At 41.9% G+C, this 16,551-nt stretch overlaps 1 protein-coding gene across 1 annotated transcript in view; it reads left to right on the top strand.

Annotated features, from left to right (window-relative positions):
• The window catches only part of LOC111236123 (neurexin-3b), a 281,111-nt gene that overhangs the window by 106,759 nt on the left and 157,801 nt on the right, over nucleotides 1-16,551 (top strand). The window contains exons 9-17 of the mRNA XM_022764739.1: nucleotides 1,474-1,677; nucleotides 3,365-3,391; nucleotides 5,010-5,129; nucleotides 5,775-5,887; nucleotides 6,162-6,430; nucleotides 6,738-6,928; nucleotides 7,810-7,983; nucleotides 8,960-8,986; nucleotides 11,086-11,205. Coding sequence (XP_022620460.1) covers nucleotides 1,474-1,677; nucleotides 3,365-3,391; nucleotides 5,010-5,129; nucleotides 5,775-5,887; nucleotides 6,162-6,430; nucleotides 6,738-6,928; nucleotides 7,810-7,983; nucleotides 8,960-8,986; nucleotides 11,086-11,205 — 1,245 coding nt within the window. The remainder of the gene's footprint in view (nucleotides 1-1,473; nucleotides 1,678-3,364; nucleotides 3,392-5,009; nucleotides 5,130-5,774; nucleotides 5,888-6,161; nucleotides 6,431-6,737; nucleotides 6,929-7,809; nucleotides 7,984-8,959; nucleotides 8,987-11,085; nucleotides 11,206-16,551) is intronic.

Genomic DNA, 16,551 nt, shown 5'->3' with positions numbered 1-16,551 from the left:
TTTAAAATTGAGTAGAACAATGGTGAGCCAAGGTTTCATTATCCTCCAGGCTACTTTACCCACACAGTCGACAGCTTGTTCATAGAATGGATTTTACAACAGCCCTAAAAGCAACACAGACAAATGTTGGATTTTTATAGCAGAGCACTTCTTGCTGAGATGAATGGTTTAGTGATTTCCCTCTGCTTATACATGAATTTTGCAACATATCGCATGAATTTTGACATTTAAGTGAAGCAAAATCCAATAGTACTTATAATGCATTACCGTTTGCATGAGTAAACATTTTTCTCTACACATCAACCTGAAAGTGGCACTTTATTCAGTAGACCCCGTGTAAAAAAAAAAAAGAAATAGCATGCAGCATGTGACATGTGACATTGCATTGCTTACAGGTACAACCCCTCTCTCGTGTGATGTTCACCTACAGCCTCAGCAGTTCCCTGGATGCAGCCAAATGGTGGTGCATTTCAGAGGCCACAGGGCTATTTTTTCTTTAAAAAGCTGAGGTGTCAAAACAGGTATTTCATGGTTGGATACCCTTTTTAATCTGTCTCTCTCTCCCCAAGAAGCTTCCAGTCTGCTGACAGACCTCCTCTTTCTTTGCCACACTCGCTCTGGCTCTCTCCCCTCCCTCTCCAACTCATAAGAAGGGAACACAAATCCGGTCCAGCCCAGCAGCTTTCAAACCTTCATGATCTATTTATTCTTATTATCTCAGTTTAACTACGAGACAGGACGGTGTAAAGACAATTTTTTGTATGGTCTTAGTACTTGCATGTTCCACACTGACTTTACATTTCGAGATTTCACAATTAAAGTCAAAGACACCAACCAACAGCTATAGAGGGGAGTTGCCAGGGAGAGGAGGAAGTAGCATGATGATTTAATTTTCTGCACAATGAGCAGCGTGTGTGCAGCCTTCAGCAGCCTGAGCTCCCAGACACTCACCTGTCACTCGATGGATGATGAATACAGCTGCAACTGGGCATGTGGGACATGTGTGTGTGTGTGTCTGTGTGTGTGTGTGTGAGTGTATGTGTGTGTGTTTGTGGTGTGCGTTCGTGTGTGTCTGTGTGTGTTTCCCATTGATAAAAAGGGACACACATGCAAGCAGGTTCCAACTTTAAATTAGGTTCACTTTTCTTCACCAAGCATGTGTATGTGTGTGTGTGTGTGTGCGTGTTTGCTTTCATAGCACGCATTCTCTTTTATCTTATCGGAAGCTTTGGTAGCATAAACAAAGCTGTCAGAAGGAGGTGAAGTGTATGAAATATATTGCTGTATTTTATGCTGTTATGATGGTATCTGTTGTTTTTACACTTACACTTACACACACACACACACACACACACACACACACACACACAGAGAAATGGACACAACCTCTCCTTGCTGTTACCACATACATCAAAGGTATTTGGGCTTAAACCACCATCAATTTTTAAACACCTTTGTCTCTTCCTCTCACAGAGTCTTCGATCCTGTCGTACGATGGCAGCATGTACATGAAGGTTGTGATTCCGAACGTGATGCACACCGAGGCCGAGGACGTCTCCCTCCGCTTCATGTCCCAGAGGGCGTTCGGCCTGCTCATGGCCGCCACGTCCCGCGAGTCGGCGGACACGTTGCGCCTTGAGCTGGACAGCGGGAGGGTCAAACTGACTGTCAACCTAGGTATCGTATAAACCGCCCTGTTGGTTCCCCTCCCCGCGAGTTCAAGAGGAGGCCTTACTGTTTTTGTGTTTTCATTCTTTTGTATATTTTCTTTATGGTCCAGACTTGCTATCAGACCTAACACGTACTAAAACCAGTTTTTCTAGTTTGTCTTTGTAGTTGCATGTACTGTTTTTGCCTGAATTGTAACTTTTTCTGCCTTGATGCTGAGTTGTCGTTGTAGATTTTTCTATCCATCAATCTAACACTTAACAAAGTTATCCATGCTCTGCAGCACATCTTTTGAACAGATCATAGATCATTTTAGTCATGCTCATTATTGTAGACAAATAGTTTTTTTTACAAGGGAACCACATTTTGCTTTTTAAATTACTTTAATAGATGGCGCTGTCCTCAGACATGCATTAATTCAGATAGCAACATTTTAGATTCTATTCTGCCATCTATTCAGTACTGCAGGTAAGCATCTGTACATTTTAGTGCTGCACTGATTGTATGCATTCTCGTTCCTGTGGTCTTTTTTTTTTTTTTTCTATTGTTTTCCTCATGGTAGCAGGTTCATGTTTCTCTCTTTCCATTAGTAACCCTTGGTCTAGCTGGCATCTCCCATGCCTTGTTCAAAGATGGCACTCACCCCTTCAAAGGCCCCGAGCCTGCGGCCCATCTGGCAAACAGCCCGATGCCACAGCACCCAGCGTGCCTGCAGATGGTGGCATGAGTGGTACATTTAAGTAGAGTGCAGGCCTTTATACCAGTGAGCCTCGAATAGAAAATCTTGAAATAAAGCCTATGTATACATACAAGACACCTGAATGTAATTCATTCATGATAGAATCCATTATACTTGGTTACCACAGCTGCTAAAAACATGGACCATATGCAGTTCATATTTCATGTTTTTAATGTGTAATGTGGTCTTTTTCTAAACTGTTTACCTTTAAAATCTAATTACATTTCAAATTCTAACCTAATCTGTTTAATTCATAGATACCTATTTTCCATAACGTCCATAGGATCCTCTGAGAGAGGGGGTCTTTAGGCCTCTGTACGGTGTTGGTGCTGCGTGGCTCGAGGCTGTTTGCTCCCACTTTTCTGTTGCGGTTGACGGCACATGACCAGCCTGGTCACATGGATTTCAACCTGCACCTGCTGAACACAGGTTCAGTGCTCTCCCTTGGATGGAGATTTTAATAAAGAGCCCCAGTTTTATTGACATGTGATCTAAACCGGCTTAATTTCACATTATGCAGTGGGCTGCTAGTACAGTATTTTAGCTCAATTTTGCTGGGTTGCAAAATCGATGTGGCCATTGAATTGCAAGCGAACATTTTGAAATTGAACAATTCAACGTGTAGCCGAAACTCCATTATGACTTTTTGGAAAATGACAATCAGACCTCTAATGGCATGTAAGTTTGATCAAATGAAACCAAAGAAAACAGTTTAGTTTAATCAGTAACATTGAACAGTATTGGCACAATGCTATTTAAAAAGAATTGGATTGGGATTAAACTGGGATTCCACTATCAGTATAGTAACATTGACCATCAGTAGCCGACTAGGCTAAAATGGCTGCCGGCGTCATGTGACCGTCCCCGGAAGGTGGCTTTTCTTACTCTTGGATGTCTGCAGCCATAACCTTGAAGGATGCGATTTCATCTGTCACTTATTCTCCCCTCCCCATCTAGACTGTGTCAGGATAAACTGTAACACCAGTAAGTCAACATTCTTCTTCTGCAGCCTTCTTCCTTCAATCAATGTTTGATTATAGCCTGTGTGCTAGATATAAGGGCAGGAATGTGTGAATGCAGTGGACTGATAAGAGGATTTCTCAGATAAGAGGGGGAAAAGTCATAGCCAGAGATCAAAGTTATGCAAATCAGACTTAATGTACTCTATATATTTTAAAATGGCCCATTTTTCAAATTAATTCAGGCAACTAGTTCTTAATCTTCCCCTGTGTGCCTATAGCTACTCGCTGAACATTTGCACTTTCTCTATGGGCTATATTGTTTTCCCAATTATACTGTAATATATTGCTGTGTGTTTCACTTGCTTTGTTGTCTTGCCTTCCTTATTTTACCTAGTACTGCAGTATATAGGCCCCTAATATGATAAACAGAAGGTGTTAGCAGACATGCTCTTACTCATGAAGAGGACTCTTATTATTCACAGTCTTGTAGAGAGTGGAAAATGAAGACGGGTTTCAGGTCGTCCTATCTGAATTTCTTTACCGAGGTGGCAAATTGTAGATGCCCGTTCATATTGCTTATGCTGATCACTGTCATTAAGTAATGATCAATGCACATGCATATACACAGACACACACAGACATGCTGCAAAGTTAAAATTCTAAAGGTTTGCATAATATTTAACATTGAAAACTAATTCTTCAGTAAATGTTAATCAATCAAGCTAAGTCAATTTTGCACTTAATAATAATTTAGACATATTGTTGATCCCTCCATTACACAGTGGCCTGGATAGAAGTCACTGTGCGGCAAAAAAGATTTGAAATGTTGTTTTCTAGCACAGGGGAAAGCAAACACTGAGACTTCATACTGCTTTCTTCACATACATCTACTGAGCTGGTCCAGTAATGGACAACATAAGTTTAATCACCAAATTAAAATCCTAAATCAGGACAAGAAATCACTAAGTGACTAACCAACACTGCTTCTCTGGATTTAAAACCTGGGTTCAATAATTATTCAGCAGCTTCAGGACTCTGAATTGAATTAGCTGCTCTGGCCTTAAACGTGAACACAGTGTGGCTGGATTGCCCTCTAGTGGTTGGTTACTTGAATTACTTCACAAAAGGTCTACAGGCTCTCCCTACTGTATTAAAAGCTGCAGTAAAACTGTGTTTTAGGAAATCTATCTGCTGTAATTAAAGTGGAATTAATTAAGTCTGAATGAGGTCAGGGTATAACTCGGAGGGATCATTCAAATCTATCAGCCAATGGGATATTAGCGAGATAGAGAGAGAGAGAGACAGCCACAGGGTGTAGTCACAGATTTTGAGTCCTTGTATGAGTAACAGCAAATGTTTTCTTTTATTTTTCCCTCAGTTGTGATTTGTATTGTTTTCCTCTGTTGTCTGATCCAAACCAAATTTTTGTTTGGCAAGTGATCATATTATCTCCATATGAGAAATATCACAATAAAATCTTATTTTGATCTGAGACATTTTTTTTTTATTTTTTTATTTTTTTACATCAAATATTGTTTAAGAGTTTCTTCTTAAATTCTTCCAGTCTATTGCCTGAAAACAAAGAGTTGGTTTGTGCTTGTGCTTCCCCCATCCCTTCACTAACTAACCCTCCTCTTCAGGCAAGGGCCCTGAGGTTCTTTATGCTGGACAAAAGCTCAACGACAATGAGTGGCACTCGGTACGAGTGCTCCGCCGCGGTAAAAACTTCAAACTCACTGTGGATGACGACATGGCTGAAGGTATTTCACTTGAGAACCGTTAACCTGTTGTTTTACAATATCCATGGCATACATGTTTATTTCTTTTTTTTTTTTAAATCTTTCTTTTTTCAGCAATGAAGATGGTTCTGATATCTTTATTTATTGTCATACGATGCCTTTTTAGGGTTCAGCCAAACTAGATTTCATAAGCGAGATACCAATGATGATTCATGTGATTCATGTTTCAGAGGAAAAGAACGTAAAACAGAATTTTGACCGTGAGATTGTAAAACCGTCACATAAAAATCAGAGGATACTTGTGCGAGACAATTTCTTCATGTTAAGCTTCTTATTTAAAATAAGTGTGCAACGAATGAATGTGTAATACTGATTAATTCTAACATAAATAATCTACAATATTGGAAATTGACAGCACTGACTGCCTCGTCATAATTAATGGAATAGAAATAACAATTTACTGTTCTGTGATTTCACCATTTGAAAATCAAATCTCTCTTTGTATGTCAGTTTTGCTTAGTATAAGCTTTGGGGTGGGGTTATTGCATGAGTATGACACATAGTGAAACTAATGTTTTGTCAAGTTCAGGTTGTCTTATCCTTCCTCCTCTTCAACCCCCCTCATCCCTTGGCCTCTTCTCCTTTCTCTTCCCTCTTGCATCGCAGGCCAGATGGCGGGCGACCACACCCGTCTGGAGTTCAACAACGTGGAGACGGGCATCTTGACAGAGAGGCGCTTTGTCTCTTCTGCTCCCTCATCCTTCATCGGGCATCTTCAGGTATGAAGTGCAGTATGATCGTGATGCAACAGATGCATAATTGTAGCAAATATTGCTCACTGATAAACTCGTGTCCTGAAGAGGAGGGTTTCTTTGTTGTCATTATTTATCACAAAAGTCAAAGATCAGGTCATTGTTTCCTTTTGATTGGGTGCGACTAAAACACAAAATTATAACTTTGCATATTATGTTACCATGGAAATCTGGGTCCAGTGAAATTAAAGAAGCTTCACAGTTCATTTCTAACACCATCTCTCAATCATTCTCTCCACAGAGCCTGAAGTTCAACGGCATGCAGTACATCGACATGTGCAAGAACGGAGACATCGACTTCTGCGAGCTCAACGCCCGTTTCGGGATGCGCTTCATCATCGCCGACCCCGTCACCTTCAAGACCAAGGGCAGTTACCTCGGCTTGGCCACCCTGCAGGCCTATACCACAATGCACCTCTTCTTTCAGTTCAAAACCACCTCGCCCGATGGCTTCATCATCTTCAACAGCGGAGACGGGAATGACTTTATCGCTGTCGAACTGGTCAAAGGGTGAGGGGGACAGTGACTGTTATTACAGTTAATATATCAGTGCAGGTTGTTGGTTCCTTGAGACATGATTAATTTAACATTGCCGACCAACGATCTCTTTTGTGAGCTTGTAAAAACATAGAAATCATTGTGTTGCAGTGAAGATTGTTATCAGTTTAACTGTCATTATTGATTTTGAGAGTTTTTCTACTATAATCAATCAATCTGGGAAGATAAAAATAGACATACAGCACACACAGACACACACACAAAAACACACACTAATAAAACCCTGATCTGTTCATCTCCTGCCTCTTCTCTTCCCCAGGTTTATCCACTATGTATTCGACCTGGGGAATGGGCCAAGTCTGTTGAAGGGGAACAGTGACAACCCACTGAATGATAACCAGTGGCACAATGTGGTTATCACACGGGATGTTTCCAACACACACACCCTCAAGGTGGACTCAAAGTCAGTTACCCAGAATGTCAATGGAGCCAAGAACCTCGACCTTAAAGGTACCCCGTCCTCGCTTTCGGAGAAATTCAAGTTATCATATTCATATTCATAATGAAGTCCAAAGAATATCATGCAACCCCAAAAGCATCCCCTCATCCCCAGAAGTATAGTCTGAAAAAAATCGGAAATCTCCAGACTTGACTTGACAAAATCAAAAAGACTTTACAGCTCGACTTTAACACCGAATTTTAGCGTTTTGACTTGAAATGACTTCACATCCTCTCCAAAGATGAGAAATTATGTTTAAAAAAAAAATAGCGTTGGAGTGAATCAGCTTTTAATTTTTCCTCTCTGCTGATACACTTTATGTCAGAGGTTCTCAAACATTTTAATTAAACATCCACATTCGAGTTTTACATGAGGTCAGAGATCTGGAACAATGCAATCAAAATGCAAATACAATTGTTTCGAGTCCCCTAGTGCCTCTTCTAACACTGCTAACGTTGTTATATTTTTGTCTGCTGATTTCTAACAGCAGGTCTGCAGCGTGAACTTCTTCTTTTTAGTCTTAAGTGACATTTTTAGGAATGAAACGCACCCACAAATTGATTGCAACGGGAAGGCTTACAGTGTGTGGTGATTTAGTGCCATAGATAGTGCTGTTGATCAAATCACACCGTGAACAGGTGATATTCTTCAGGGTTGAAATGAGCGATTTGTTTGGAGTTTGCCGAATCCAACTTGGAATACTCATACAAGTAAACCAAGCATAATTTCACCACCACCAGTGGCTTGTTGTCATGAGCTCACTGCTATGGTGTTATGTTGTTTATCATGTAATGGGATACAAGATCACAGTATGTGTATCTGCTCTGAGTTACTAAATGTATCTATAATTTCATTCTATCCTATTCTATCCCCCCCCGCTCTCTCCCTTCAGGTGACCTGTTCATCGGAGGTCTGGGACCCAACATGTACCAGAACCTCCCTAAGCTGGTGGTTTCTCGGGAAGGCTTCCAGGGCTGCTTGGCCTCAGTTGATCTCAATGGCCGCCTGCCAGACCTCATCAATGATGCCCTTTTCCGCAGCGGGCAGATTGAGCGCGGCTGTGAAGGTACAGATGGCCCGTAGCGTCTAAGAATCATGACCTGCCGTGTGAGATTTATTAGTCTAATTAGACGGCTCTTCAGTAGCCCTTAAAGCCATTCGCTGGCATTGTTAATCCTACTTATTTTCTTTTTTCTTTGCCAGGTATTTGTCACATTACAGGGTAAAAATTGTCATTCAGTTTCTTTAATAATGGCTTTTTATGTTGCATCACTTTATTTTAGGATAACTGGAAGCATTAAAACCCAAATAACAAAAGCATTGCAAGTAAAAACAAATCTGTTCAGGTCTTATTAAATCTTTCTAAATTGCAGATAATTTTACACAGCAAGATATTTTTAATTAACCCCCTTAATGACAGTTATGTTTAACCACCATCATGACTTCCCCTTCACCCCTCCAGCCTCTCCAGCCCCTGAAATTACCATCCTCAGGCAAAATAGTGTGTTGCTAAAACAGAATAAAAAATAAGCTGCTGATGTGTTTGTTGTTATAGTCAGATTCGACTTGAGGTTGTTTCCATCCATATTAGCTACTCTGCTATGCTCACGTGCCAAGACTATTTGGAGCAATTTTGTGCTTTATAGATTATTTCTATTTCCCATTTAAAACGTAATTGTGTTTTAAAAAAAAAAAAAAAAAAAAAAGTAAAATGATATCCCTTGTGTATGGTGTAGGCCTCAACATATTTCCTCTAGAGGGCAGCAGAAGATTGAGATAAGTTCAAACTCACACAGCAGCCTTTATGAGGATGGACCTGTGATATTTAATGCCAAACACACTTATTATGAAAAAGACACCACTATATAGGAGCTTACACAGCAGCTGAACCCACTAACAGGTCAAAAGCCCACGTTGCACTCTGCCAAAGTGAAACTTGTGCAAGTTTTAAGAACTCTAACAATGCTGGTCCCTCACTAACCTTTACTCTTGTTTCCGCTCTGCTCTGTTCTGTTTGTTATTTTCTTTCTGCGCTAACAAAGTTGGTTTCACCAAAGCCGACCTGCAAGGTAGAGGGTTAAACTCCGCCTCTCGGAGGCCTGCTCGCCTGAAAGTCTGCTGTGTGCAATGCATCGTGGGTGTCACCATGGCAATAATGTCCCCCTGGTGCCGCAGAGGTGGCTTGTTCTCTGAAAAGAAAAATGTATAAGAGGAGAAAAAGAGAGAGAGAGAGAGACTACTCGCAGGCAACACAAGTGATTAAGCAAACAGAGGGAAAAAAATTGTGTATGATTATTATGGTTCATACTACAGCACTGCTGCAGTGTGAATGGAGACACACAGTACATGTGTTATACATATATCGATCATATAAATGCAATTATAGCATGTTCCCTGCTAACCACCAAGCTCGGTGGAGGGACATACCTGATAAAGTTGCAAAGAATTTGAGTTCACAGTATAATTAAAGAGAGTGAACAGATGGGGTCAGATAAGTGACGTTCAAATGAATATGTGGCAGTCATGCAGATCGTCTAAAAGCAGAGGCAGACAACGAGAGCACCGTGTTCTTCTATGGAAATGCCAGTTGAGACACAAGAAAGAGGCTGTCACTGCACATCCAAACACTGTCAGCGTGCTGCTGATGTATCAGGCCTCTGTCTCTCTCTCTCTCTCTCTTTCTCTTTTTTTTTTTATTTACTCAAAAACCCATCATGCTACTTTACCCAGATGAGTGTTTTTCAGAGAGCGAGCGGCCTCCTGCTGCAACAATCAAACACAGAGAAATCCTCCGTCGCTCACACCAAGAAACGAGTACCGCTGTGTGCATACAGACATGAGATTCACACTGATGCGATGTATAGAAATACATGTATGCTCGCATTATGGGGGATGGGGTATGCCTGGTCGACTACCATCACTGTACATTACACAGTAAATGCACTTTCAGCCGGCAAACTTCAAGTGTCTTCTTCTCTTCACATTTTCTTGCACAAGACAATTGCTCTTAAACACTGTTTACCTGCATTTGTCTGCCATTTATTTTGGACTTTTTATTTAATTTGACTTCACTTACTTTCGTTTGTCTCCTCTGTGGTTATCGGAAGGGTTTCTGTCGAGATTCCCCCTCCCCCGTGTCTGTCTAGACTCCGACGGGGATTGTTTATCTTGTTATCTCTGCTGTGCTCTTGTCCTTATCTGCATTCCCTCTCAGTAAAAGTATTCAAAACTAAGAGCTATGTGTGGTGTAGAGGAATAGCAAACACACATCCAGTTTGACTTTGAATACCCTCCTCAACTCCTGTCTGCCTGAAGTGCATACGCAAGGATATGCACTGCGTGTTCTCAAGCGCTCTTTGCGTGCGTTTCTTTTCTCCTCTGCTCTTCATGAATTCTGTCTGTCTAGTGTGTCTAGTGTTCACCGTCTTCACACTGAAAGAGATGTTTAGAAAGGAAAATTACTAGCAGGGTCACTTCAATGCCATTTTTTAATATCGGTATTCTTTAATGGAGTTTTTATCCATGAGTCCTTTGCTGAAAGGTTATTTTTTTTATGTGTTGTCTTGCTTGTCCATAGAGGGAATGCAGTATTCTAAGTTTTACTCTGCTAAAACTTTTTTTGGAAACATGTTGGAATGATAAAAATTGCATGCAAATCCACCTGTACACACTCTAAGAAAGAAGGAAATTAAGGGATGTTGACAGTGTCATCACACCAGCCAAGCTGGGATCTAATTCATCTGCAGCATCATCTCTTAAATGCAGATTAGAAGTAAACCAGCATCCTGTACAGCTGGTTTTCTGTAATTAATTCAGAGTCTATGCTGATGCTCCCACTGCTTGAGAAGCGTGCTGTTGATCCTGTGAAAACCTGGCACCTCTTCGTCGGTGCCTCTCCTTGCTAGTGCCATGCTTTTACCCAGCATGAAACAGGATTCCTCAGACTGTTTTTAAGTGTGTTGTACTCCAGGTCAGGCTTCCTGTGGTGGCACTGTTTGCTCCTTGTTCTTTCTTCTAGGCCCACATGCTGTATATCTGCCTCTCTAGAGTGCACTTCTTCTGCATGGGTCCTGCATTGTTAAGGCTCAGCAGTAGGTCTTATTGCTGCTTGACTGTGCACCTGTTGTATCCCTCTCTCTTTCTCTCTCTCCCTGCCGCCGTTTTCCAGGCCCAAGCACGACTTGCCAGGAGGACTCGTGCGCCAACATGGGTGTGTGTATCCAGCAGTGGGAGAACTTCACTTGTGACTGCTCTATGACGTCTTACACGGGGACTCACTGCAACGACCGTGAGTACTGCTTGGCTTAAGATTTACCTGCACTTGAGTACATTAAAGGAGCACTCCACTGATTCTTACATGCCAAAGTGGATTGAAAAGGCATTTGAAAAATGATGTATAATGTCTTCTGGGGCTCTGGAGAGAGCCAGTGTTGCAAACTGTGGGCATTGTTAAGCATTTAACAAAAGTCAAGTTGCATTATGGGAAGTGTAGGATCCTGTGCTTTTGTACATTGGCCCATGCTTGAGAAAAAAATTCAGGATATCTTTGCCTCTGGTGCAAAAACCCCCTTTATGGAAGTGCAATTCTAAGTTGTTTGAGGGCTCCTTTAACACATATGCATTCAGTCAACACCAGGTGCACACAACTGCAGTATGATGCTGACATTACATAAGCGTATCCTGTGTACAGGAGTGCATACGAACGCACATCACTCTGATAGTGTGCAGTACATACATACTCCCACACATTTACATACAACCTAACGGATGCAGCTTCAACAGAGAATCTCATATCCTTGACTCAAGGACTCCGAGGCTGTTTCACTCATGTGTCTATTAAGCCTTTGTCGGATTTGCTGCATGAAAGTGGTGCTAAGAGCTTCATGTGATCTTTAAATGAAGCAACTGAGAGATGCCAGCATTTGTTGAGAGTGTGTTTTTTTTTTTTTTTCCTTACTGCAATGCAGGCAATTTGTCGTAACAGGTTTGCTTGATGTCCCGCGCTTTCACATTTTGGGCTTCGGAGTAAACGGCCGTGACTGATGATGTGTAAAATATCCACTTCTGCCTCAATCGTCTTTTCATAAACGCCCTTCAAATAGATATCGTAGAAGTAGAAGTGTGAGTCCGCGTGTACGTGCGTACTTGCATGCATGCGTGTGTATAGGGATCTCTCATCCCCATGACGACAAGGGACTTCCCCTCAGTAATCATGGTTGGCGGTCTTTCATTTAGCGGTTAATAGTGGGGGCATACTGCTGCTGGGCCAGACTAATGAGGTGGTGAAGGCTGTTAGGAGAGCTGCTCTCTGTGAGTCCTGGCATCCCCTAATCATCCAGACCTTTCTGATGTTAGACCCAAGCACTGTGTATGACTTCATATCTCTCGATTTTCTTCTTTTTCTCTCTCTCTCGCTTTATTTTTTTATTTATTTATTTTTTTTAGCTTTTCCTTCTAACACCCCTCTTTCTTTTCCTCTGCAAAAGATCATCTATCTGATGCAATCGTCTCCATGCAGGGCGAGTAATCGACTCCTGTTCCCACTTGGTGATGGGAGCTGTGTGTTTATGTGTTAATTAGTGATGAAAGGCCCTCATTAATTCACCTCCTGGTGCTGGCTGGGTTGACTTAAAGTGAGCTTTCATTGATTTCATATTGACACAGACATATTTCTTCTTGGAACACAAGAGCTTAGATAGTAACATATTTCACATCTTCATGACATTGCAGGTTTAAGTCTTAGTTCTTCTGTTGCTGGTTTTGTAGATAGATGTTCACTAATATTGACTGGACAGTCCAAGCGTATAATGGCATTCTTAACTGAGCGGTATTGCACTTAATGGGAATTTTGTAGTTGACTTTCTTTTTCTTTTGGTACTCGTTCAAGCAATTTCTTTTCATTTCCTGTGCTAGAAGCAGGAAAATAAATAATAAAGAGGAATTGAAAAGGATAAAAGAGGCAAAGTCAAGCAAACAAGCAGTTTGGTTTGGGAACTTCACTGGAGTTTACATTTCAGCGAGTGCACACATGAGTCAACATGACGCCGTCTGCCCAAGATTAGGGGTTGAGTTTACTCCTCTTGCATTGACCAAATCATCTGTTGTTGACTCTGATGGCAGCCTGTGCCCCTGTGCGGTTCCCTAAGCGCAGCAGTGCAGATTTACACCACCAGGTGGCAGTAAATCCACAAGCAGGACCGCACACTGTCGCTCCGTGCTGGGAGAAAATGAGATGCAATCCCCTGAGCATGAAATCAGCTTTCCTGTTATTTTCCTCCACTGCTTTGCCTCTTGTACTCTCTCTCTTTATCTGCCCCCCCCCCTGCAAACCCACAGCCCGTCCAATTTCTATACTTATGGATCACAGGGAGAATATTGTGTGTTCTCCTAAACAATGCAAAACCCAGTGTAGAGCGATACAATCATATTACCGACAATTTTATTGTTCGATTGAGGTAGCTTGATGAAGATGAAATTGGTTAGCACAGTGTTCGCCTTGTGCTCGCGTGTGTGTTCTGTGACTGTTTTATTGAGAGTGTGTAGCGCTGAGAGAGAGAGAGAGAGAGAGAGAGAGAGATTCTAATTAACAATGTGGGAGTGGAGCTTGTCCCTCTGTTTCTCTTGGTCTCTCACTCTCTGATGGCTCACAGCAAATATCAGTAATTGTCTTACTCTCTGACTCCGTCTGTGCCCATCGTCCAAATAAAGAAACTTGAACAAAGTAAAGTGAACATTTCTGCCAGTAAAGCCTCTCGCAGTTTCATCTGCGCCAGTTGTTAGCGTCGAGCCTCTCCGCTTCTCCCCCATTGTAGCCAACAGGGCTCTAGGTGGCAGAGAAGGAGAAAAAAAAAAAAAAAAGAGGAACCTCAGCAGGCAGGAACTATCCACACTCCTTCCATTTATTCTTGTGTACCCCTGCAGCCTGCACTTTGTGACTGCACACCTTTACTTATGGGAACAAGACACAAAAAGAGAATTTGCAGGGCTCTTTGCACCATACAGGCCATTCTCAGAGCCACTTGGACAATCTGGAGGTACATGTCATGCCCAGTACTGCTTAAAAAAAGGGGGTAGGGGTTGGACTATTTTTATAGCATTCTCATCCTGCTTGGTTCTGGCTCACTGCTTTTGTCATGCTCATCTCCATCTCCCTGTCGTCTCATATCTATCCTCCTTTTTTCTCTTTGTCTTTTTATTCTCCTCTCCTCTCCTCTCCTCTCCTCTCCTCTCCTCTCCTTTCCTCTCCTCCCCCCCCCCCCCTTCTCTGTTTTCTGAGCGGACCTCTCCCTGTCAGGTTCTATGAATACCGCAGAGATTCATTTAAATCCAAGGACATAGGAGCTGAGGGCCACGCAAGAAGAGCAGCGGACACTCCTCTTCCACATCCAGAGCAATTACTCAACTTACGTAATAGAATTATTTCTGCAAAGGTCGCTGCATTGTTCCCCAGTCGGGAGCATGGTAAACAAACAGAGAGTGTGGAGAGGGGAGAGGGAGGCTGAAGACAGGCAACAGGAAACTGGTCGTCAGTTTGATGCTGAAATCCGTAATTGCTCAGATAGATTTAGTGATGAATTTCTCCGTCAGTGCGACGATCCCAACGAATCCTCTGCTCCTGCTTAACCCAATGTCCTTAATCTACTTTTCAAGGCGTGCTCAGAAGGCTGTGACCACATCTGGCTAACTGCTAACACAGCAGCGGCATGGCTTCCTTCTCTATTTAAAAGAAAATAATCATGGCATTCGCCTCGTAGTCATTTCTCCTCTGCTTGTTGGAGAGAGGAGAAAAAAAAAAAAAAAAAAAAAAAAAAAAAAACAAAAGAGGTGGGAGTTGAGGAACAAGTTGTGTTTCCTCTGGCCCACAATGTTCTATTGAGTAGAAATTCATCAATAATAACAGCATTTTCTCCCCATTGACTGATGCATCTGCTCAACAGTATTAAACCTGGAGGAAAAAAAATAAAAAATGTCAGCCACACAATGGCACCATTCACTTTGACATGATGTCAATGATGAGTGAGTTTTATAATAAACAAACAAATGAGAAAAAAACCAAGCACATGCACAGGCTGCTGGTGGATTATCTATAGACCTCCTCATGCATACCAGAGAAGTTTTTATTTGAGCATTGAATAATTTAAGATGCTGTCTCTTTAAATGGGATTAAGTAGCTTGAGGTGGCTGGGATGAGCAAACAGGTGTTGGGCAGGGGTTAGTTGGCTATAAAACACACCGCGGGGCACCGTGGAGCTTGGCAGAGTTTCAGCCGGGCACAGATGTGGCAACTTTAGATCATAATAGATGGACAACTTTTTCAGCCGATCGGTATTTTTTTAATTGAGATAAATTTTTGCAGCCGATCAATATTTTTTTGTATTAAGATTAATCTGGAGAGCAGAGAGTGGTAGAGTAGACAACATCTTTTTTTTCTTCTTGCAAAAGAAAGTTTTCCTACAATATGTGAAAGTACCTTTTGGCTAAAGAGAGCTTACAAGTGGAGCATAGAAATATGAGAACATTTGCCTATAAATACCACAGGTAGATCAGAAATGGGCCAAAGTAGTCCCACAGAGAACGATTTGTCCTCTGGGCACAACCCATCCCAAAAGCACACTTTGAAATGATCTCACTCTGTTTGTTATAATGGCTGAGGCGATCGTGTTGGCTCAAAAAAAAAAAAAATTCCCACATGACTGAGAGATCACATGATCAGGTGGCTTAAACACTTCAACAGCCGCTTAAAGATTTGACAGCTGCCTGCAGTATCGTCACACGCGAAACATGTTGTGGATGATGGAGGTTTGCTGCTTTGAGGGAGCTACCCCTGTTTGTGTGTAACTGTGGCTTGAGGAAACATGTAATTGCCCACCATCAACCCAGTGGAAGTGCCCGAAACAGATATACACACACAAACATAACATTGTCCCTCCAAGGTTTATAATCTCTCATCCTCTCACCATCACTTTATCACTCCTCTTCCTTGTCTTATGATATCTGTATTAGAGCCAGCGCTGCACGTCCAGCCCTTGGGGGTCTAACGAGCTGTCCCGCTATTGGCTGATCAGGCTAATGATGCTTGCCCAGCACTGCATCATGTCACTGTGATAAGGCTGGATGTCGCTTGTGTCAATCGATGTGTCACTGCCGTGCTCAGAGCCGTGGTATAATTGGATATATGCAGTGCTGTGGAGCCTAAATGCCCCAGGGCTAGAAGAAGAGAATTGTAAAAAAAAAAATGGGTAAAAAGATGGAGGAGGAGAGTGGGAGATGTTACCCCTCATGAGTGTCAATACATGGGTTTCTTGACGAAATGAGCAGTTTTCCATTCTTGTTTTTTATATGTGAATAGCTAGCTGTATATCTGAGCCACTGCAGGTTGATTATTGGTAGTTGACTTAAAGCTGCACTACTCAATACGTTTATATAGCAATGACTAAATGTAATGTGAAAGTTGTCACTTGTAATGATAAACCCACAGAGTATTAGCACCTGACTCTGCAGTTTCCCTCACTGCTATTGAGCCTTTTAGCCGTTTCAGCTCATTGCCTTGGTGTTCTGGCCTGGGGCTCTGTTCTTATTAACAATGCCCCGTGGAATATATTTGTAAAGTAATTTAAGTTACCGTTATTCACAA

The sequence above is a fragment of the Seriola dumerili genome, unplaced genomic scaffold (genome assembly GCF_002260705.1).
Source record: "Seriola dumerili isolate Sdu_G_001 unplaced genomic scaffold, Sdu_1.0 BDQW01000025.1, whole genome shotgun sequence".
Taxonomy (NCBI): domain Eukaryota; kingdom Metazoa; phylum Chordata; class Actinopteri; order Carangiformes; family Carangidae; genus Seriola; species Seriola dumerili.
The sequence above is the reverse complement of the archived record's forward strand: the minus strand, read 5'-3'. Positions and strand labels throughout refer to the sequence as shown.